Source organism: Vigna unguiculata, chromosome 11 (genome assembly GCF_004118075.2).
Source record: "Vigna unguiculata cultivar IT97K-499-35 chromosome 11, ASM411807v1, whole genome shotgun sequence".
NCBI classification, from domain to species: Eukaryota; Viridiplantae; Streptophyta; class Magnoliopsida; order Fabales; family Fabaceae; genus Vigna; species Vigna unguiculata.
This window is the reverse complement of record NC_040289.1, coordinates 2,162,028-2,187,496: the sequence shown is the minus strand read 5'-3', so window position 1 is coordinate 2,187,496 and position 25,469 is coordinate 2,162,028. Positions and strand designations below refer to the sequence as shown.

General features: G+C 31.6%; 2 protein-coding genes across 2 annotated transcripts; one reads left to right on the top strand and one right to left on the bottom strand.

The window, feature by feature from the left end:
• Positions 1 to 11,969: 11,969 nt before the first annotated feature.
• Positions 11,970 to 13,227, bottom strand: LOC114168985 (cytosolic sulfotransferase 15-like). The gene has a single exon (XM_028053989.1). The coding sequence runs from the start codon at positions 13,080 to 13,082 to the stop codon at positions 12,102 to 12,104; it is 981 nt and encodes a 326-aa protein (XP_027909790.1). The 5' UTR covers positions 13,083 to 13,227; the 3' UTR covers positions 11,970 to 12,101.
• Positions 13,228 to 15,795: 2,568 nt separating this feature from the next.
• LOC114169409 (cytosolic sulfotransferase 14-like) lies at positions 15,796 to 18,926 on the top strand. The gene is made up of 3 exons (XM_028054551.1): positions 15,796 to 16,107; positions 16,428 to 16,539; positions 17,961 to 18,926. The coding sequence occupies exons 1-3, from the start codon at positions 15,796 to 15,798 to the stop codon at positions 18,902 to 18,904; spliced, it is 1,368 nt and encodes a 455-aa protein (XP_027910352.1). The 3' UTR covers positions 18,905 to 18,926.
• Positions 18,927 to 25,469: the final 6,543 nt, after the last annotated feature.

Sequence of the window (25,469 nt, the reverse complement as noted above, 5' to 3'; positions counted from 1 at the left end):
TTCTTTTTTAGTGTTGTGGGTGACATTTGTTGCGAAATGAATTCAGTAGGTTTCAGTATACCCTTTCGACACGAATGTCTAAAGTTTAAGCGTGGTGCATACCTTTATATTTTTCATGTCAGTCCATGCTTTCAAAAATTAAAAATTCTTTGTTCTCTTCTATTCCGGATTGGAAAATCCTAAACTTAAAGCAACAAATTGTTTACTTTAGACAAAACTTTTTGACTATTGTCTAAACTAAAAAATTGTGTAGCGACAATTTGTCATCCTAAATATATATTAGAACTACATATTTATATTTTTCCCCTTTTTCTATTGCTTAACAAAAAAAAAATAAAAGAAAAAAATAAATAAATGAAATAATTGCCTTGTATGTTCTGAAAATTATTTCCACGTTTCAATTTTATCTTGAAATTAGTAATTACACAATTTGACAGTGTCACTGGAAACTAATGGTCCAAAAAAGCCTGAATAGAGAGGTCAACTTGAGCTATAACAGTCAATTGTGTAAAAAACAGAAAGAAAAAAAGAAAAAAAGAATGGTGGACATCTTTTGGACGGACTTGAAGAAAGTTGCAGAAAGAAAAGAAATTTGATTTCTCGGTTGGATTTTGTTGTTCTATTTATGCATCGTATCTTTATAATATATTAATTATTATTAATTTTGATATTTTAAAATTTATTAAAAAATATTTAAAATATTAACAAATATAATATGATAATAAAAAGATAATATGACTGAACCAATTGAACTTAAAAAAAATGTGAGATGTGGAAAGAAGAAACTACTATTTGGTAGTTACGAAATCACTACTACAAAATAAAATACATTGTTAAGACAATAGAAAGATCATTTTTTTCCAAAACAATAATTTAAAACGAAAACTTTTTAAGTAATATAAGAAAAAATTATCTATATACGTAGACTTCTTTCAAAATATATAAACTTAATTAATGTAAAAAGATTTTTCTTTCAATTTACCAAATAGGTTCTAACTTTATTTATTTAAAACTAATTATAGCAATACATAAATAAGATTACGTTCATTTAGCGGATTTAACTTAATTTATTTTTAATATTTATATTTATTTAAATTAGTATTAGCTTAACCATGATTAAGTTATATAATCTACATTATGGGTTGTTATTCATATTAAATATGGATCGTAAATTATTTTTAATCTAAAGATTTAAATTTAAAGATATATTTTCTCGTTCAGTTTTTTCCTTTTACCTTCTATATAAATCTCATCATACTTAGTTTGTTATTTTATATTTATAAATGTCTTCACACTTATATCTTTCATCACACTCATATCTTTCATTCATCCTCATCTTTTTCATCCATACATATCTCTCTCATCAACATTTTTTCTTATTTTCTTCATCCACATTTTTTCTTCATCCTCATCTTTTTCATCTACATTCATTTTCTTTATTTATGCTCATCTCCTTAATTTATTATAATTATTTATTTATTTTAATTTTCATACTATTTGAGCATGGAGATGTTGTACACCAGTGCAGGAAGGGCCTTTGGCAGCGGTTGTTTATCATATTCTGCACCGGTTCGCGAACCGAAGCATATTGGGGCGAGGCCAAAAGAGCACAGCTTTTGGCCTCGGTTAAGGCCCGAAGCCATAGAGTGCCCTTCTGCCTCGGTTCAGACGAACCCGAGGCCATAGAGCCCACCTTTTGGCCTCGGTTTTCTGTGCCACCCGAGGCCATATGAGCTGCTTTTTTTTTTTTTTAATTCGAAACCCTTTTGGTGGTTTCGGCAGTGTTTTTCGAAACCCTTTTCGGCAGTGTTTTGCAGGTCTACGGTGGCCATGGTGGTGCGCGGAACAAGCTTCGCGGAGGCGTGAAGGGTGAACACTGCTGGAGGATGGCCGCGCCGCTGCTGGTTCGTGAAGTTGCTGCCATGGCTACTGCAGTTGCGTTCGTGAATGGCGCAGGCATGGAGGTTCTGCTCACGGTGGCTTCCGGCGAGAAAAAGATGGTGCGTTGCAGTTCGTGGTGCAGATCTCGCTGATGGTGGCGTGGTGGTGCGGTGGCTGCCGGCTCGCGTAGAAGTGGAAGGAGGCTCGAACAGTGGTGCGGCGCAGATGCGACTGTGAATGGAGATGGTGTTGCGAACAGGTGCAGGGACGTTGGTTGAAGATGATGGAAGCTTGCAGGTTGCAGGTGCGTGGTTCGAACTGCTGGAGGTTGTTCTATGGTAGCAATGGAAGGCTGTTCTGGTTGTTGCTGCCGCTGGTTTTGCTCCTGCAGAGAGAAATGGAGGAGAGAAATGGAGGAGCTGCGCGCGCGAGGAAGAAAGGGGCTGCAGTTTTGACCTAATTAAACACTATGGCCTCGGTTCAATTTAGAACCGAGGCATATACCACCTTTTGCCTCGGGTCCCCACCACCCGAGGCCTAAAACCACTTTTGGCACCGGCTATTCTCACAACCGAGGCCTATAAGTCAAAACGAGAATGGCATTTTTGAAATTTTGGGCATCCTTTTTGGCTTCGGGCCTTCTTAACCGAGGCCTAACAGGGCTTTTGGCTTCGGGTTTTTTACAACCGAGGCCTATCACTGGTTTTGGCTTCGGGTTGTAGGGGAACCGAGGCATAAAAGTTGCCAATAATTGCAAAATTGCCACCGCGTCATTATAGGCTTCGGTTCCTGGCCAACCGAGACCTATAAGGCGAGGTAGAAATCCAATTCTGCACTAGTGTGTACAATATTTTAAGTTATTGTTATTATTGGTCAAACCAACACAAATTAAATTAAAAAATAAAAATGCCTTGCATTGGCTAGTCATGCTAAACTGCTTTAGTCAAAAAAATAATTTAAAAAGTAGAGATAAATTAGTGTCAACTAAGTTAATGTTAATTAGAGTCAATGTTTAGAAATTAAGATCAGTGATTTTGGAGTCGCATAACAAAAATAATATTCATAATTATTTAGAGTCAATTTTTACTTGTTAGATATGAATATCCAAATTTTCGTAATTAATGATTCGAACACTCGTTTTGAATATCCAAATTTTCGTAATTAATGATTTCAACACTCGTTTAAAATTTTAATATTCTAACTTCAAATATGTTGGCAAGCCTGTAAATTAATTTTTACTTTGAAATTCAATAACTTTATCGTAATTTTATCTTGAAAATATGTCTTACTTGATAGGTTAGTGTAGTAACTAAATATTATATATGATCATTCATTATGACAATGAATTATATAATAAAAATTCATTTTTAATTTTTTAACATTTAAAAAAATTCAAAAATTAACTATACTCATAGTATGCGAGGTGAAACAAGCTCATCGTTGACATATTTTTTACTTTTTTTAAAGGAAAATATACAGTGATATTCATTTTTTACAACTTATCTCACATCTTTACGTGGTTTTGACATTTCATTTTATTTTCAACTATTTTTATTTTTCACGTTGACAATGTTTGAAAGAAATGTTTCAAAGAAAGCGAGGAGGCAGAAGGCAGAAAGCACGAGTGGAAAGTGTTATATATTTATAATAATATTGTAAAAGTAATAGTTTTGCAGTTGATCCGATGTGAGCAAGTCTCCTTCCTTTTTAAGACGGTGCATGTTGTTGCAGTGAGATTTTTTCTGCATGTTGATCCCACGTCCAAGATTTCAGTTACAGAGCATGAATTTTTAAATTCCTTCATCATAGAACCTTTCTCATCTCTCTTTTTCTAATTTCTTCCTTCTCTCTTCTTTTATATTCTGGATTACTTATCTTGCTAGTTTCTGCTATTCTCAGGATATATCTGAGATGTTCCTGTTGTACCATGGGGATTTATACATATATTACGAATAAATCTTTAAGGGCAGTGTTTCCAACACGCTAAAGATTATATTTTTATCTCTTTTATGCATATTTGCTAACACCTTTTCATCTTCAAGCGGTGATTTTAGGATTCAACTGTTGTTCTTCGTCTTTCACCCCTATTATTCTAAAAATTCCTCTTGTTCTTTATATTCGTGTCCTTCTTCAAAGGCCGTAATCATGACAACGATTTGGGTTTTCTCATTGGACGAAATCCCCATCGGTTCGTCCTCTGTTTCGTTTGACATGGAAAGGAGAAATTTTTGTTGTTTCTAGTGCCACAGTGATTGTACCGGTGTAAGTCTGTAGCTTTCGTATCTGCGGTGGAATCTAATCAGGGTCATTCTTCGTAAGGTCGTCGGTGGGTGAAGATGAGTTTTTGTTGTGATTTTTTGTTCTGTAAAAGGCAAGGAAGAAAATGAGTTTTTTCTTTGCAATGATTTTTTGTTGTTGAATAAATTTGTTCTCTTTTGGAAGTGTTTGATCTTTCATAAAATGATTGTACATAAAGTTGTTGACTGACATATTTAATTAGATAAAAATTACCGTCAATTAGTTGATTTTACTAACATAGTGAAATTAGCAGACTAAATGGTATTTTAGCTGATGGAATACGTTGGTCACCAAATTTACATACATGGATGCTTAATACAGCCTATTTCAGAAAATAGGAGCACATGGAGTCTACTTATTAATACAGTCTACATTACAATCAGAAAAAAATTATAGCGGCAAAATAAAATAATAATATTAGAAAAAACTTTGTTTTTTTAGTGAACATTAGCTTCACAACAGAGAATCAAATTTAGATAATAGGAAGGTGGAATTATCTTAGATATTCCGAATGAGTAAATAAATCATTCATATCATCCTACACAGAGAACCAAAAGAAAAAAAACTTTACTTTAAAGCACATGCTCAATCCAATTGATTTTTGATAGAAACAAACAAACTTGACACGTCTTCACAAAGAAAAGGATAAGTGAGAATCAGACGCATTATGTGCCACACAATAGCTACTGCTACCAAATTTATAAACACGTTTCAAAGGAAAGACCTGATCCACTTAATTTTTCTTCCATTATTTTGGATAATTTTTCTATCATAGCTGGGGAAAAGTAGTTTACCCAATCCCCTATTTCACCCCTCCCAAATAAGTATTTTTTCTCCATGTTCCTGCTAAATGTTCCACATTTATTTACTTCTAGATTTTTCAATCACTCCGTTACTTTCCTCTTTTGTGAAAGGGCAATCCAAGAATTCTGCAACTCTTTTCAAATAAAAATTGGCATCTTCTTTGAGTTATACCAGTTAAATTAAAAAGTAACTTGGGAAACAAAATTTTATGTATGATCCAGACATTTTAAACCAGTTAATTCACAAAGTTACTTGGGAAACAAAATTTCATATGTATGATCCAGATATACAGAAGCAATAGTAGCAAAATTGTTTTTATCAAAATCAGCAGTTATTCATCCAATGTGCTGACAGCCACCAGAATCACCAGTCAGATGTTGAGTATTTTGACATTTTATTCCCACAAAGTCATTACGAAAGAGAAGCCGATACAAATCTGACCCAAGTAATCCAATTAAGATTCAAATCAGAAAAACAAATAAAGGTTCCATATTTCATATGAAAATAAATTTAAACAACAAACACCTGATCTTAACATGTAACCCTCACACATAAGAGTATAGGTTAACAAAGTTTTTAGCAAAGTTTTGGACAAAGTTTTCTGTTCAGGTAAAAAAACATTATTTTATTTTAATTAAAAAATTAAAATTTTAATTAAAAAACATCATTATTTTGTCAAAAGTTTTTTTTTTGTCAAGAGGTAATTTTCTTACTTTATGCAGGTAGAGATGATAAATAAACCCGTCATTGGGTATTGTTCGAACCGTCTTCGTTTTGACAGGAAATTCCCGCATTGACTGAGTATGGGTATGTATGGAGAATCTCTGACTTTTTCAATTGAGTGTGAGGATGGGTATGGGGATGTACATATCCCCACCATAATACTCGTTCCCGTTTAAATTATTAAAATATTCATAATTAATTAAGTAACCATATATATACATATATATATATATATATATATATATATATATATATACTATTTTTTATTTCTTCTAATTATTTGATTTGTCATGAAACTCATTCGCATCTCAATTATATTTTTTATCTTATTACAACCTTTATGTAATTATGTTAAAAAGATGTATGTCAATTAAATTTTTTTAAGAAACATATATGTCTCACATTTGAATATTTCTATTATTTTTTAATATTTTTATTTATTGTATATTTTCCTTTCACATGAGAATGTTTAATACTCTCAATTTAAGTATTTAATAGCACAAACCTTTCATTTACTAGGTAATATAAAACAAATCCTTTACTTATTATTATTAGTTTTTGTTTCATTTGAAGAACTATTTTATTTCGTTAAAACAATTTTTGTTATTTCTTAACCATTGAGTATATATGTTGATATTTGAAAAGTTTTCTTAGATCTCTAAGGTATTTTTCATCTTATCATACCCTTAATTATACATTTGTTTTCCTTTGTGCGATTTATTTCAATAGCCTCTCAAATTGTTTATAAACATTTGTTAATTTTTTGATATTTTTATTTGTTGTTTATTTTCATTATGTAGAATACTATTTCGATATATTTTATCTAATTATTTTTTATTTTCTAACTCATTATCAATCATACTGTAATTTTTTCACTATAATATTATAAATAACTTTTATTTACTACAATCTAAAAGTTTAATGTAATTGTCGTGAATAGTTTTGTATCACCATCCAACATAATTGAAGTTCAAAAGATACAAGATATATGTTAAAATTTTATTATTATGATTATTATTTGTTTTTTGTATCATTTTGATCAAGTGATGTATTATAACTTTTATTAGTGTATAAAAAAGAGATTCATTAGAATTTAAAAGATTGAAATAAACAAACATTTAAAATATATTTTAATTTGAATATTTGTTTTCCTTTTTATATTTTTCAAAAAATATTTTTAAATTTTATCAACTAGGTTTCATTAATGTCTACAAATTTAATAAATGTGTTGGTTCTCATGAAATATTATTTGGTATTATAATCTAAAATGTAAACAATTATAATTTATTTTAAACTTTTATTATGATTATTATTTATTTTTTGTATCATTTTGATCAAATGATGTATTATAACTTTTATTAGTGTATAAAAAAGATTCATTAGAATTTAAAAGATTGAAGTAAACAAACATTTAAACTATATTTTAATTTGAATATTTGTTTTCCTTTCGTATTTTTTAAAAAATATTTTTAAATTTTATCAATTAGGTTTCATTAATGTTTGCAAATTTAATAAATGTGTTGGTTTTCGTGAAATTTTATTTGGTGTTATAATCTAAAATGTAAGCAATTATAATTTATTTTAAACTTTTATTATGATTATTATTTGTTCTTTTTATTATTTTGATCAAATGATGTATTATATCTTTTATTAGTGTATAAATAAGAGATTCATTGGAATTTTAAAAATTGAAGTAAATAAACATTTAAAATATATTTTAATTTGAATATTTGTTTTCCTTTTATATTTTTAAAAAAATATTTTTAAAATTTTATCAACTATGTTTTATTAATATTTGCAAATTTAATAAATGTTTTGGTTCTCATGAAATTTTATTTGGTATTATAATCTAAAATGTAAATAATTATAATTTATTTTAAAATATTTAATATCAAAGAAACAACCATCTTTCTAATATTGAATATTTGATAATATTATGTTTCCTTTACCATAATTTTTTACTATTTTATAAAAATTAATTAAAATTAATATTGAAGTAGTAAAAAATGGGTATGAGAATGAGTACGAGATTATACTTGTTACTAGGTGGGGATGAGGATGAGACAAAAATTTGATATTCGTTGGGTTTGAGTATGGAGATGAGAATGAATTTTTTCTACGGTGGTATGGGACAGCGAAACCTGTGCCCGTCCCGCTCTGTTGTCATCCCTAGATGCAGGATCTCACCTTATTACACTTTACATTAAGGTATTGGAATTTGAATATTAGATAGAACTCTTTATGAAAAAAAAAAAAGAACATAGAAAGGGTCAACGTTGCTCAAACAACTCTTCTTCCATGGATAGTTTCAGATGATAAATTCACAAATCAACTAACTACAACTTATGCTCACCAAAATTGAATAAAAAGGAAGAAAAATAAATAGAATATGAGTGACTCCTCCACTAGACACTCCTTCACTTTAATGCCACGTAAAAAATGACTTCTCTCTTCACCAATATGTTAACTCACACAAATTCCTAAAAATTGATATTGTCGCTGCAACATTTTATAGTTTAAACCATACTAAATTAGACAAAGGTTAAATAAATATGGTTTAAACATATAATAAACAATATTTTTATAAATGTTGTATTAATATCATGAAAGTCCATTATTATATAATTATTGTTTTAAACTATGTGGACACAATCAGTAAAAATGTGGTCTAAAAATATAAGTGAGGTCTAAAATCAACCTGAAAAACTGTTGTTTATTGTAAGGATTTTAAGCAATAGTTTTAAAAGTATTGTCATACTAAAAACTGTTGTCTATTACCTATAGCTACACTCACCTATACCACGCCTAAAAAACTATAGTCTGATCTTTAGACCACGGTTTTTATAATTTAAATCACAATTTTATGGAGTTAGAAACAAAGAGCTAGTGTGGCAGTGTGAGAGCACTGATTGTCCTGGTCAAGATGGATTTAATTTTAGTTTCATTAAGAAGTACTAAGAGGTTCTAAAAGAGGAATTCTTGAAAGCAACGAAAAGCTTCCAAAGGAATGGGAACATTCCAAAGGGTTGTAATTTATTCTTCATAACATTAATTCCAGAGACAATCAATTTAGTTAGTTTAGATGAATATAAGCCTGTGTCATTGGTTGTAAATATGTACAAGACAATTTCCAAAGTCTTATCCAATTGGTTGAAGCCCATCTTTCCTAAGATTATAATTGTAGTTCATAATAAGCTTTTATTGAGGGCAAAGGTCTATTGAATAATGTCCTAGTCTGCGAATCGGGTTAATTTGTAACGTCCCAAAAACTGAATAACCTCAATTAATAAAACATCACATACATGAATAATCAGAGAGTACGGGATTTAGGGTAAGAATGTATACAAAACGACAAATATACCCGGATTACAAGAAAAGGGCCCCCACATGGCCCAACCAGAAATATACTGAAAATAACACAATTAAGAATACTAGGTCTTGTTCGTACAAGAAAACATAAATAATAGAATCCGCCGGTAATGGACCCCACAGTGGGCCCAACCTGTCCAATGCGTCAAGCTGCAACCTCCCTATTACCATCACCACTGCCAGGAGTTTTCACATCTGCTCACATTAACAAGGTTGAGGATCATCGCAAAGGTAGAGTCCACACATAACACACAAGCAAGCAAAAGGGTAAGCTAGCGAAGAAGTCATCATATCATGCACTCAACATACCATTCACATTCAAACATACATAGCAGACACCCACATGTGAAATACTCATCCATATCAAAACCTAAGACTTGACTATCCGGATATGTACCTGAGGCACCATCACGTGGCAGTGGAATTACGTCCTAGCATTGAGGCGTCACCGTGAGGCCTTCACGGAATTACACCCTTACAGGAGGCACCACCACGTGGCCTTCGTGGAATTACGCCCTGGCCTTGATTACGCCCTTTTGTCGAGGCACCACCAGGAACTCCCCCTAAGAGGGTCCATGGAATTACGTCCAACCGATGAGGTGCCACCAAGATCTCTCACTACAAGAGTCATGGAATTATGCCCTACTCATACTTTAAACATGTTCCACCCACCAATCGAGAATTTCTCATAATATAAATATCATGTAAAATCAACAATTCATACAACTCATGCTTTTCAATTCGTACCCAATCACTAACATGCCATTTCCATTTCAAATGTAACATATTAATCATGTCATCATCAAGCAACCCTTCTAGTAAAGCATTTAAGTCATGCATGAAAGCCACACATCAACGAGCCATTCAACAACCACATCAAAATCCGTCCGCTGCCTCGCTCAAGCTAGCGAGGCTCGCCCAGGCGAGGGGAACCCTCTCACTCAGGCGAATCCCATCTCGCCTAGGCGACGGCGCGACGAGGGGACATGGGACTCTGCGAGGTCTCGCTCAGGCGAGCCCCTTCTCGCCTAAGCGAGATTGTATCTCGCTCAAAAATTAAGCCAGGTCGCCTGGGCGACCTTTCGTGCAGGAAAACTTGGGCGAACCTCTGTCAGTCTCGCCTAGGCGAGGCATGCTCGCTTGGGCGAGAAAACCAATGCCTGCCACTGTTCTTTCGAGCGACAGTAACCCACATACACCCACGCAGTCCAATAGACATTTCCAACCGATTATATTCACACACAGGCCGCTCAAACATCATATACTCATCAAACAAGCAGATTCTACAGAAAATATGGTAAGGTCTAGCTTCCCTTACCTGAAAATGGGCTAGCGGGAAGTTTCGACACGCACACAGAGAGCACCACAGTCCTAAGAGTGAGCCAAAGGGCTGAAAACGAAGGGGAGCAGATTAGGAACGAGACCACTACAAAGTCCCTACTGTGATCAACAAGAGAAAGGATGCCTAGAGAGGGAGAAGTACAAGCTCGAGATTTACTTACATGGAGTAGAGCGGAGCTTAGAGTTGTCTTGTCCAAGGGCTGGTATCAAACCCTAGCAAAGGTTCCTGTTACGAGAGAGAGAAAGGGTTTGACGACTGCAAAAATCTGAAGGGCAAGAGAAATGAAAGTGTGAGGGCAGACTTAGGGTCTCCTTTTTCCCCTTTTTGGGCCAGCCCTTAGGCCCAACCGTTTTGGGCAACCTTTAAAAAGAACAAGAAATAAAACGAGCCTTACATAGTTCACCGACCCACCCATAAATTTTAAATATTAAATTATATTAAAAAATTGAAAATCATCAATATTCTTCTCTCTTTATTCTCTCTCTAAACTAGTATGACAAATCAATTTTTTGTCTAAAATGAATGATACAACTTTATATAGTTATTTTGAACAAATACAATTATACAACTATGTAAAAATTGTAAAAGTGTATAAAAAAAATTCAAAAAGTAAAATGACACACCGAAGTTACAGTTATCAACTTAGTGCCACTTAAGGATGTCAACGGGACGGGTAGTAGGGTACGGGTAGCAGCTCTCCCGTACCATACCTGCTGGATAAATATTCGTCCCGTATGTGTACGCATATTTATCGGGTATCCATTATGCGGGTACCCGCATAATTTTTTGATATCCACGGGTACCCGCGGATATTTAAAAAAAATAAAAATAAATATTTAACAATATATTTTAATCATATATTCAAATAAAATATGATACATAACATTCATAAATATCAAACAAAGTCTAAAACCTATTTAAATAGTGTTGAATGATAATTTACAAAGAAATGAAATTTTTTGAAAACTAATTGATAAAAAAATAGTTTTTTTTTTTTAATTAAGTGAGCAAACTCATTAAACCTACAAATCCGTAGTAGGCCGGGTCGAGTTCAAATTTTTTAAACTCACTAATAAATGAATCGGATTAGATTGACTTACTAAGTGACCAACCCGTGGTAGGTTAAATGGCCGGTTTGACCGTTTTGACAACTCTATTGATTATTTTCTTTAAAAGAACTACTAGTATTATATGTCAAGTAGCGCATGGTGTCTACTTACTACTTACTAAATAGTGCCTATACTACGATTGGAAAATTTTCATAGCTACACAATAAAATAATAATATTAGAAAAAACTTGTTTTTTTAGTGAACATTAGCTTCACAACAAAGAATCAAATTTACGTATATAATACGAACGTGGAATTATATCTGAATCTAACCACACTCTCAACCCAAAACCTTAAGACAATGGGTTTATGGGTCTTTATTTTTATATAGTACTCTACTTTCTCATTTCTAGCCAATGTGAGACTTAGAATCACACTTGGATTCCTAACAAGATATTCCCGGTGAGTAAATAAATATTCATGTCAACATACCCAAAAGAAAAGAAATAAAAAACTTTACTTTAAAGCACATGCTCAATCCAATTGATTTTTGATAAAAACAACCATGATACGTCTTCACAAAGGAAAAGGATACGTGACAATCAGATGCATTTGCCACACAATAGCTACCAAATTTAAGAAGACGTTTTAAAGGAAAGACCAGATCCACTTAATTTTTCTTCCATTGTTTTCGATAATTTTTCTATCATAGCTGGGGAAAAGTAGTTTACCCAATCCCCTATTTCACCCTTCCGAAATAGGTACTTTTTCTCAATGTTTCTCCCAACTATTCCACATTTATTCACTTCTAGATTCTTCATTTTCTCGAAACTGCATAACTTTATTATGTTTTCGATCACTCCGTTACTTTCCTCTTCTTTTGTGAAAGGACAGTCCAAGAATTCTGCAACTCTTTTAACGTAAAAACTGACATTTTCTTTGAGTTCTTCATACTTCAAAAACAGAACCTTGTTAGGTTTTGCTATGCTCTCTTTCCAGTAACCTAACATATGCTCCCAAGTCGGACCAAACCCAATTATTCCCTTGCAGTAATTTTCTAAAGCTTCCTCTATCGTTACATCATTCAGAGAATCTGACTTTATTTTATTGAAGAAGGTCCAAGATGAAACAAAAGTGTCAAATGGATTTCTGCAGATATAAACTATCTTACAGTTGGACTCTTTAACTGAGTTGGAGAGGGAAGGGAATGGAATGTGAGTACCAAAAACTCTTGGTTCAGTCATATTGGAGAGGTCAGAAAGCTTGTCATGGATGTTATCACCATGAAAGATGAAATCAAGAAAAGGAACAAGTTCATGAGAATTGGAAGTGAGTAATGGATGATTATGAGAAGATGAGAAACGTTGTCTGTTGAGAATAGCAAAAGTTAGGGCTTTCAACCAAGTAGTACCTGATTTGGGAAAGCTGGCAACAATAACATCACTGTCTTTTGCCTGAAAGTGATTTTGAAAATTGATTACACCTTCAATATGAGTTGATGGACACCAAAAGTGTTGAAAAAGATAGAGATGGCGTGATGCCCAACCCTTCTCTTTCGGAAGGGACAGAAGTAGCTTCTCTTCCTCGTATGCTTGCAGCCCTTCTGGTGAAGCCATTGGAAGCTATGGCTATAGAATGTGAACGATAACTTACCACTAAAAAAGGTTGATGATAATTCACTTCAATATGGGATATTTTTTATAGCGTTCAAGTTCAAGATTTCGTTTTACAGATATTCATAATTCTTGCTCACAGACGACAAAAATACTCATACTCGTGGAGTATTTGAAGATAAAATCTACTATCAATAATTGGTACGTCTTCCTATTTTAGGTTAAATCACCATTTCTATTCATTGTTGTCCGATCCCATACATGCACGGTAAATATTAAATTCGATTTTTTGTCATTTCTTCTTTAGTTTTACCTGTGACTGTGACATGCATGTTTAGTGTGTTTCTTCCACCTCGTGATATCTGCTGACAACTAGGTCATTCAAGCCTTTTGTTTGTTCTGTTTATTTCTGCCCAGGGTTGGAATCTTTTTTTGTCTCTCCTCTGCTTTATTAGTGTTGTCGGTGACATTTGTTGTGACATGAATTAAGTAGGTTTCAGTATACCTTCTCGCCATGATTGTCTAAAGTCTAAACCTCCATAGTTTTATATAGCTTCCATAGTTATTCATTTCATTCCATGCATTCTTAAGTTCTTATGAAGTGTTCCTTGTTATTGATGAACAAATTCAAATTCATCGGTGGAGAGATATTGGAACCCATGTGTGAAGACAATTTGTATGATGCTTGAAAGCGATGTAATGTCCGTAGGAAATTATCTGAGTTATATATCTCTATTGATAAGGAATATATATAGAATACAACAGATAATTTAGGTTGTTATTGCAATTGACAAACTATTATTTTGGCCAATCTTTAAACGATTAATACTACAAAATATTCTTAAAATAATAATAATTTATTTGACAAAATAATATCTATCAATGTCATGATTATTTCCTAGATTATGTGAATTTTAACTACTAGATTAGGGGAAGAATTAGAATCTTTAAGGTACATATTGGTAGTTGCAAAATTAAATGCAGTTGTGATTTGGTTAGAACTATCATCGAGCTTAGTGAAGAATAACGAGTTACGTGCTTCCTAAAGATTCTCAATGAAACTCATACTACTGTGCAAACATATTTTTAAGAGCAGAAAAAAAAATCCAAATTTTGAGATTCAATCTATAATAATCTAAAATTTTATTGCTTTCAATCTATTTAAATGGATTTATCCCAAATTCAAATTCATATTTTTTGAATTTGAAATCCAACAGCTTAATTGGATTTAGATTAGATATTTTTTGGATTTTGAAAAAACAATCCAATCCAATCTATTTAATCAAATGTAAAGTCGAGTCAGTCTGAGTCAAAGATCAAACCATGTCAGTCTCAACTGTAGGTTAACCTGTGTCAGCCTTGATCAAAGATCAAGTCAAGTTGACCCAAACTGAAGGTTAAGCCAAGTTGTCTTAAACCAATGTCGACTGAGTCGGTCCATAACAAATGTCAACCAAATCGAACCAAACTCTAGGTCTAACCGAGCTACTTTGGTCTAAGGTCAAGTTGAATTGAATCGAATTTTGCCAAAATTAAGACAAATCATTTTTTACCGAAAATTGAACTGAGTCAACTTAAATCTAAGGTCTTATCAAATTGGCCCGATCCATATCTAATAGATCAGACCTAATAATCAAGTATGTATAAGATTTATTTCTCTGGATTTAATATAATTGGTAAATTTAATATGTTTAAATCCAATTTAATTTTTTTTCCTTTTGTTCATTTTTAGTGTTCTCGTACCATGATATGTAATACAATATATGTTTTTGTCCGTAAATTCTTAATAATATATTGTTTCTTTTAGTTCGATTTTCAATTTACAGAAACTTATTTAATAATTATTTGGATGAATATATATATATATATATATATATATATATATATATTTTTTTTATTGTGCTTCCTAAGAACATAAATTACTCGTAATCAACATTCCTTAAGGGAATAGGACTAATGGATAACATCTTTGTTGCTAACGAAACTGTGGAAGAATGTAGGTTAAAAATCTATGACATCGTTCTTATTTTTAATTATAGTGGAGGGCTTAGCTAGATTGGTCAGACAAGCTATCAAGAAAAACCTTTATTGTGGAGTTGAAGTAGGAATACACGAAACTAAAGTGGGGTTGCTACAATTTGCAGACAATACTCTTTTCATGTGTGAAGCAAGTACTCAAAACGTAAGGGTTGTAAAAGCTATATTGAGAAGTTTTGAATTGGCGTCAGGGCTCAAAGTAAACTTCTCCAAAACCAAAGTAGGAGGCCAGGGTCTGAATTCAACTTTGATTAAAGACTTTACTAGCATTCTAAACAACAACCACATGAAAATTCCTTTTGTGTTCTTAGGATTGCCTATAGGGGGAAATCCAAGGAGGAAACTATTTTGGCAACCTATGGTAGATAAAGTTAGAAGTAGACTATCTAGCTAGAAAGACAAATTAATATCAATGGCTGGTAGGGCATGTCTAATAAAATCGGTATTATCTACATTGCCATTATACTATCTATCCTTCTTCAAAATGCCAAAAAGTGTGAGCAATGAACTCATTAAAATATAGAGGAACTTCGTTTGGGGATGAGGATCAATAGATAGGAAAATAGCGTGGGTAAGATGGAAAAATATCTGCAAACTAAAGAAGGATGAGGGTCTAGGCATAAGAGAGATAGGAAACTTTAATATAGCACTTTTAGCAAAGTGGAAATGGAGACTAGGAATGGAGGGGCATGGTCTTTGGAAAGAGGTACTTGAATCAAAATACGGGTCATGGAGGAATCTTAATGAAACTAGTATATCTAGATATACATCTAGGTGGTGGAAAGATATCCATAAAGTTTGCGGTAACACTGAGCATGGGGCATGGTTCAAAAAGTGTATTGGGTGGTTAGTAGGAGAAGGGAAAAAGGTAAATTTTTGGGAAGATACATGGGTAGGGGATGAATCTCTTAGTAGTAGGTTCCCCAGGCTATATTCTATATTAGAGAGTAAAGAAAGATACATAGAGGAGGTTGGTCAAGTGATAGCCTGGGTTTGGATGAAATACAAAAATTTTTCAGTAAAGTTTTCATATAGTGATTGGGTTTTTTCACCTTCTCATGCTTAAGATCCTTGTGATATGATGACTACCATATGCTCTTAGTTTGATAGGTGAGAAAGATGCATGATCTTATTTAACAGAGACGTATATTGTTTAAGTGGAACCTGAACATACTTAGGATAAGCACAACCTTGTCTTTCTCTCATGACTGTGTTCCTCAATTTTTCTCCCATTTAGACGAGAACTTTGAGCTCTTCAGTCCAGTGAGGAAATTTGTCCAGGCTATGTGGATTATGTCTTATTGTGTTCAGGTTATGTTTGGCTCCTGGTTGGGTTCCATGGTATTGGTGACCTTTGAATGCTTCATTCTATACACTTTGCATATACTTAGTCATGTGTTGGGTCTTTCTGTCTCTGTTTTTGGTTGTGTATTTTGGAACAACAGAACAAGTTTATGGCTACTGCTTTAGTCCCATGTGTATCTTTTTTAGGATCTTTTTCATCTTTGATGGATCTTTAGTTATTGACTATCTTGTTGTGTATAATTTCGATGCCAAGCTTTTACATCCTTTTATACAAGTTATTGATTTTTTTAAAAATGTTAGAGCACCACTTAAGTGCTCTTTTGTAATTTATTCATTCTTTATTGATAAAAAAAAATGTAAACTTTAGATTATAGTAATATTTTAACAATGTTTTTCTTATCATATTTTTGGAAATCAATTAAATGAAATCAGTCCCCACTAACCATTATAATATTCAAAAATTACCTAAAAGAAAGTTATTTTGTTCAACAGTTGAATTATAAATATTTATTGTAGACGTGTAAAACTTTATAAAACGAATAATAAAATAAATGTTCGAATGGTTTATGTTTTAATACATATTAAAAATATATACTTATAAAATAATTTTGGATCAATGCGATAATCAATATAAAAGAATCATTTAATACTTATAATCATCAATAATAATAAATAATAACATTAATAATTAATAATAATAAAAACAATTAATAATAATAATAATTTATTATTTATTAATAATAATAATTATTATTATTATTATTATTAAATAAAAATATATTAATTTTAACTATGAAGATAAAGTAATAATCTTATATTTTAATCTATTATTTTTTTAATATTACATCAGTTAACTCTCTCACAAACTTTCATAAATTTTATTCATAAACTTTACTCTAATATTCACTCTAAGATCACCTTCAAATCAATCTCCTTTCAAATTCCTTAGAAAAAATAACCCAAACTTCAGCCTAAATTCGTCTAAATTCATCCCCTTCTTTTATCCCAAGAGATTAACCTCCGATAATTAATTAAACTGTAATTTTCTAATACCTCCATCATTACAATCAAATTATATTTCTTACTTAATTACAAACTATTCAAATTATTAAAGAAATTAAAATTATTCTTATTTTTAATTAAACATGCCCACCATATGATAACTTTCTTAAATTTTATACATTTAGTACATATCACATATTTTATACATTCAATAATTTATTTTGGGCCACTGCACAACAAATTTTATGCAGAAAACTTTAATATTTCTGAGTCAGGTTTGTGTTACCAAAAAAGCAGTGTGTGTGTGCCACTGCATGCTTATCATTGTCTGCACTTGTCTAAACAAATATATACACGTTGCACATATACACATTTGATTCATTTAATGAACTTCAACCCCTAATCACTGCTATAAAAGCTATAAGCTATCTCTTGCTAACCTATGTTTTCATCCAATTCTACTCTTAAGTCACCTTTCATATTCTAGCTACTCCAATGGCTTTGGTAAGTGACAAGCAAGCAAATGAAGAAAATGAGCTATTGCTCTCTCCCTTCCCAGGGATAGGGGTCTGGGTGAAGGTCCCTATCTCCACCTATTTCAAGATTTTTGGTGCCCATCATTTTATTTTCAAGGAGTCACCAACTTTCAAAAACATTTTCATGCAAAAGACAGTGATGTTTTTCTTGCCAGCTTTCCAAAATCAGGTACCACCTGGTTGAAAGCCCTTACTTTTGTCATTGTAAACCATCAACGTTTTCCCTCTTTTGAGAACCATCCATTACTTTCTTCCAATCCTCATGAACTTGTGTCATTCCCTGAATTCATCTTGTCTCATGATTTGCATGACCAAATTCTTTCCCTCTCCAACATGAGTGAGCCAAGACTTCTCGCTACTCACTTACCATTCCCTTCATTACCGAACTCAATCACAAAATCCAATTGCAAGATCATTTATATATGCAGAAATCCATTTGATACTTTTGTTTCAGCATGGGAATTCTTTTCTAAAACGAAGTCAGTGTCTTCACCTGATGCATTAACATTCGAGGAAGCGTTTGAAAAGTATTGCAATGGGATAATGGGGTTTGGTCCATGGTGGAGTCATATGTTAGGTTACTGGAATGAGAGCATAACTAGACCAGACAAAGTTTTGTTCTTAAAGTATGAAGATCTTAAAGAGGATGCAGTGTTTCATGTGAAAAGAATTGTAGAGTTCTTGGACTCTCCTATCGCTCAAGAAGGAGAGAGCAGCGCAGTGATTGAAAACATAATCAATCTATGCAGATTTGAGAAGATGAAGGATTTGGAAGTGAATAAATCAGGAGAAGTAGACAATATTGCAGAGAAGAAAAACTTCTTTCGGAAGGGTAAGATAGGAGATTGGGTAAATTACTTTTCTCCTTCTATGATAGAAAAGTTATCCAAAATCATTGAAGAGAAATTAAGTGGATCAGGTCTATCATTTAAAGTGCATTCCTAAATTCCTATGCAGTGATTACGTATAAGACCCAACATGTTGTACTGTGTGGAACAATTGATGTTGTGATCTTTGTTTTTGCTAAATAAGGATGTGTTTGTATGCTTTTGATGAATAAACAACTATGTTTATCTACCTTCCTATTTCTTGTCTCTTAAATCCTTTCAACCATCACTCTCCATTAATTCTGCATTAAGAATTTGCATTGTATATCAGACTTTTTTTTCAATCGACCTAATGTGAAAAAGGAAAATAGTTTCTCTGTTAATTTTAGTACATGCTTTAACTTGGGTTTAGACCACTATTAATTGTTTTGCACAACTTTTTACATTGATCTGAAAACTTGTAATATATAAATAAGCCAATATATTTAATAAAAAAACACTGTTTAAGGTTTACCTAATATTTGTTAATGGTATTTTAAGTATATAGAAATAATATACTAATAATTACCATAAGGATAGTATTGGTTCAGATATTTCTCATTTTATATTACTGGCGTCGTTTTGTCTGCTCCTTTAATTAGCATATTAAAACAACAAAATCAATATAGTAATCAAATGTAGGAAATATAAGTGTGAGTCTAAATCTCATATAATAGAAACGAGAAAGTTGAACATATATAAAGATCAAGACCTATAAATTTATTGTTTTAAAATTTTGAATTTAGAACAATGTCATTCCTTTTATGTGTAGATTGAACTCATATCCTATTGATATTATATATCTTTGGGGATCCAGAGACCCAATAATCATAAATCTATGAATCATTTTTGAAAAGATAATCAAATATTAAGCTTTTTTACAGTTATGGGGGAAGTTTAACCCTTTTTTTTCTTAGCATTATACAACATCATGAATAGATTGATAAGAAACAATTGATCCCTGTGCATCGAGTTCAAACGATAATCCGAATAACGTAATTACCAAAATCCAATTGAAAGGCGAAAATTATAATGAATGAACATGATTTATGTTTATTGCTCATGATGTAGAAAAGAATGTTTGATTAGTTCTGATAGAACCAAAATTAACAATTTGAATAAAGAACAATGACCTACTTTAGTCAGCATGTTGAACTCTTGTAAAGGTGGTGTCAGTAAATAAAAGGTTTATAGGCAAACAAAATTTATTATCATGGATTATTGACACATGGGCTTCGCATAGCATGATATCGTGTCATGTTTGGTTGGATTTCAAAACTTTGTTTTCTTCCTGCACCCCTCTTAGGGCACTCCATAATTTTTAGAATGATTATTTTATTATTTTAAAAGGGATTTCCGAATTATCTATTTTGGAAATTTTTTGAAACAAGTTTTCCATATGGAAAGCATGAAATGCATTTGAGAACAAGCTTTTCATAACCAAATTTTCAGAACAAAGCTGCTCAATCCATCAAATCTACTCTATGTAAACCCCTTTAAAGAAGAGGCTAGGAGTGAAAGGTGTTGAATTTTAGCATAATATCAGAAAACTAGGAGGAGTTCCGTTAAATATTTTAAGAAATTGCCATTTTCTTCTAATAAATACATTATGTTAGAATAATAAATAAAGTGTAAGCTTGGTAACAGCTGTTTTACATGTTCTTGGACACCTGTTCAAAAGGAGTTCTTTATTCTATTTTAAAATGAATGAACACTTGCTTGAGATCTCCAATTAGTTGAGTAGAACTTAAGTTAATGTATACCAATAACTGATTATTTAAAAGATAGAGTTCGGAAGATAAATGATCAATTACAAAGATATTAAGATAATTTTGGATAATTTTATATATTAGATATTATTAGAAACTAAAAATATTCCGAGATATTGTTGAATATTATGAAATATTTTTATATATTCTTATATATTATTGTTAGGTATTAATAAGTAAAAATAAATATTGTAATTTTTTTGAGAGATATTAGAGATATTAGTCTTATAAATATAGGAGAAAACAATGTTTATAGGGGAGAACTTTAATAGAATCTGTGGCAAGTCAAATAAGAGAGGAGAAGGTTTGAAAGATTGAGTTTTGAGGGAGAAGAAGTGAAGAGTAAAAGGTAGGGTAAGGTAACATTTTTGTTTTCTTTCTTGTTTTTTAGTTTCTATGCAGTGACGAATCTTAACAAAATGTTTAAAGGAGTCAAAATAATATACTCAAAATGTATATATTAATCATTGTCACTAATATAATAAAAGTATATATAATTTAGTATTAAAATCTCTTTGTATGTTTATCCTTAATATCATGCTTGAATATATACAAAGAAGTAAATCTGAATTGTTTTCGTATTGTTTTCATCTTCATCTTCATGTGTACCTTTCTTTTTATCATTCTGAAAAAATAATCTATCATTTTATTTTTCATCAATATACCTATATAAAAAATAATTTATCAAAATCTAATCGAAAATTGAGAGAAAATAATATTTGAAGAAGTAAATTTGTATTGTTTTCATCTTCATGTGTGTATTTCCTTTTATCACTATGAAAAAATAATCTATCATTCTATTTTTCTATCAATATACTTATTTAAAAAAACAATAAGACTGAAAAAGAATTTATCAAAATCTAATTGAAAATTGAGACAATTATTAAAAAAAATATAATAATCAAGTCATAATTAAAAAAATGGTAATGAAAAAATATATACTGCATAACTTTTCTTTCCATATTCATAAAAAAATTAATATACAAAAACATCATGAGATGAAACTAATACTATATATTAAACTAATATTGCATTATCAAAAGACATGAGAGAATGACATTTTTTTTTATCTTAAAAAATAAACAAAACTAATGGATTTGTGTCTAACTTTTTATTTATTTTGTTCAGAAACAAAAGAAAACATACAAGAGTGGAAGATAAATATAATATGTGAGAAACTTAAAAAATAGTAAAAAAAAAGAAAAAAATTCTTAATAAAATTGTATTCTTTATTATATTTAATTTTATATTTTATTATTTATTAACATTAAACATTATTTTTTATTTATATACTACATATATTTTTGAAAACTTTGAAAAATTTTGGGAGGCCATGGTCCCCCCTCAAACCATACTAAGATTTGTCCCTGTATGTGTACAATGAGTTGGGTTAATTAGAGTCACCTTTTATATGTTCACTATAGTGCAAGTGAACCCTCTTGTTAACTCATTTCAAGAAAATAACTTTATTAATTAGAGACTAATTTAGAAACCAATTTTTTTGGTAATAAAAATCTTGGTAGTTAATGTTTAGTGACAAATTTTCAATGGTAACTACAGTTTACAAACCAATTTAAAGATCAATTATAATTTTTTATTCATAATAGTGATTATTTTAGTAACCAATAACTTGTTATTTTGTAAATTGGTATCTAAATTGATTACTATAGTGACTAACAACTTTTAATCATTAAAATCAATTGTTAATGAGGTAGTTTGTAGTGATGGAGAGCTTAATGCCAACTACCTCAACATGAAAATTTTCAACAATGTAAATGTCACCTTCCCCATTAACACAACCAACATCAAAATTTTCAGCACGTTCATGAAGGCAAAGGAAGTATAATAAACCATGTGTCAAGGCATTATTATTATTTGACTACACTAAACTTGTTAACATCAAACCCTAAAACAATATTGTTTTTAACACATACTAGCAAGCAAATAAAATGTTAGTTTCCTTTACCTGGATTTAGTATGTAAAATTATAGGCTTCACTCTCACCCTAAAACCCTAAATACACTCAAGAGATCTTATGTGTCTAATAACCATAATATATCAGCTATATTTTTTCCTACCTTTCTATTTCTATCTCTTAGAAAATCTTTTAAATAAAAATGACAATAAACCATTATATCTTATAATAATATTTTAGATAAACCCTTTTAAAATAATTGATTATCACCTCATTTATTTATTTTTCCTAATTATTATAATAATTTTACAAAGTTTTATCACTTGTAACATGAATCAATGAAAGTGGTGACCTAAATTGCAACAATCAACATTGGGTTAGCAATTTTTTTATTCACGACGTTTCAGAATGTTTGTATTGTTGAACAATTTTTCACTCTTGTAAAATACAAAATAAACATATTTATACTTTTTAACCCTTCCCCAAACAATCACAAGATTTGAATTTAAATTTGAATAAACTGCAAGGATTCATCCTGAGACTGTTCTTAGGTTTTCGAGGTTCACATGGTTTGACCAATTGTCATCCACTAATTTTCGAGGTCGATTGTTTGTTTTGTTCTCCTTAATTGATTCTTAATGTTTGTCGATAAACATTCTTGATCTGTCTTTTTCTTCAATTGAGGTTTGACAAAGGATAGCTAGGTGACTTCCCAAGAGTTACATGTTCGTCTCATGACATTCATCTTACAAAGAAATACTTGGTAAAACTATTATTCACTTACAATGTCTCTATAAAATATAATTTTCATAAAATTTGGCTTTCAATTGGTTGACTGTTCTAAAGTTTGACTATCAATTGTTTGCGTGTAATTTATGTTATTAGCCTTTAGTCCAATAACGACTCTCGATCTCTTAGATAATTTATTCCCACCTCTCAGATGTCTTCAATAAGTAAAAAAAAATTCTCATTAGTACAATTTTGACTTTCTAACTCAGCCTTTATGCCTCAATTGTAGAGCAAATGAGACATATAAACACGCGGTGTCAATTTTAAAATTTTTGCATCCTTTTATGCTTCGGTTGTTATAATACCCGAGGCAGAAATCCACATTCTGCCTCGGTTCACACAGACCCAAGGCCTAATGCCTGCCAGAATTTTCAAATCTCCTGCAATTTTTAAATTTTCAATCAAACAAAAAAGTTTTGCCTCGGTTGTCCAATACCCGAGGCGTATACTTCTTATTTGTTTTGGTTTGATTTGCATCTGAGGCATAAGAGTTAGGTCAAATAAACCAAACCCCTCTCCAAAATCAGACCCAACACACACCAAAGCGGGATTCGAGCCTCTTCTCCTACATTCACCTTTCTCTACAATTCCTCTACCCCTTACTCGACACAATCCACAACCTAGAGATTCTGGTCAGGTTTCGATGGGGTTCCGACAAGCTTCAACGTGCTCCTCCATTCAAGCTCCCTGCACATCCTCCAGCATCGGGAGTCACACCCTTATCATCGTTTCTGGCAGATTCCGGTGAGCCTCATCCAACTTCAAAGACAACAACTTCGTCGTGGCCACCGACCTCCACCTCGAGCGCCTCGCTGTCACGCCACCACTAGATTCTATATCTGTCAACCTTGGGTCGCTGCTACCATTTCCAGTGAGACCCAACCACACCATCTCAATCCTCTGTTCCATGTTACTCTGCGTTCACGTCTTCCTCTCGTTGTTAGCCCGCCTCCGGTGAAACTTCAGTGAGCCTCGAATCTGTTCGCTTCGTTCCCTTTTCTCTCACTCTCTGATTTGGTTCCTTTGTTTTTTTGGTTTGGTTTTTGATAGATTCAAAGCTTCAAACGAGATTAGAGCATGCCTTTCGTTTCACCATTTTAGGGTCTCTGATTGGTGATGGTTTGAATATGAGGTGTTTTGGAATCTGATATTTTCTAATTTTGAAGAAGCGATTTTAGATTGGTCTTGTTTTGTGTTTTCTCTGAGTTTCTCTTTTATACGAAATTGAACGAAGCTTGTGTTGAGTGATGGTGACAAAGCCTTCGGTTAGAGCATTATTTGATGACAAGGTTCCAGTGGTGAGGGTTGATGTTTGTGGTGTCTGCTTTTGAAATGGTAATGGGAAAAAATATTTTGAAATGGCCACTACTTTGCTTTGGGTGTGTGGGTGTTTTAATTTTTTTATTTTTATTTTTAATGTCTATATTAGGCCTCAGTTATTCTAGAACCGAGACAGTAATGATTAAATATGCCTCAGGTGTGAACTGAGGTAGAAAGATAACCTTTTTTGTCTCGACAATATATGCCTCAGGTGTTAAACCGAGGTCAAAGATTCAAAATAACCGGGGCAAAAATTTTCTCCTGCACTAGTGTCCATATTTGTAGTTAATAAAACTCATCTATATGAAATTATTATAATTTGGAAAAATAGTTAATTTAAAAATAATACAATAAACTTCACAATTGTATAAGGTGGAAATTGTTTGCTACAAAATAACATCGAATAGAAACCTTTTTATGAGTGAGCATTAACTTCAAGGTTTTTGTTTTACCAAAAAACAATTGTATATTGTATCAAATGTTTTACAATCTATGCATCATTCATGTATTAAACTTATACCGTGTTAATATAAATAACAATATTACTTTTTCTTCAGTACACAACTTGCAACAACATGCTTTTGCAGTTCCAAACATAAAATTACATAATAGGACTGTGAAAGAAAAAGTGCGTAAATAAATTATTGAAAGTACATGGACCCAAACAAAACTTAAGGTTAACACACACTCAATCCAATTGATATTCGACAAAACAATCTGCATAACTCATGAATGCCTCTCACATAGTCACATTCAGAATCCGATACAGTCATATATATATATATATATATATATATATATATATATATATATATATATATATATATATATATATATGATATTTAACGCTG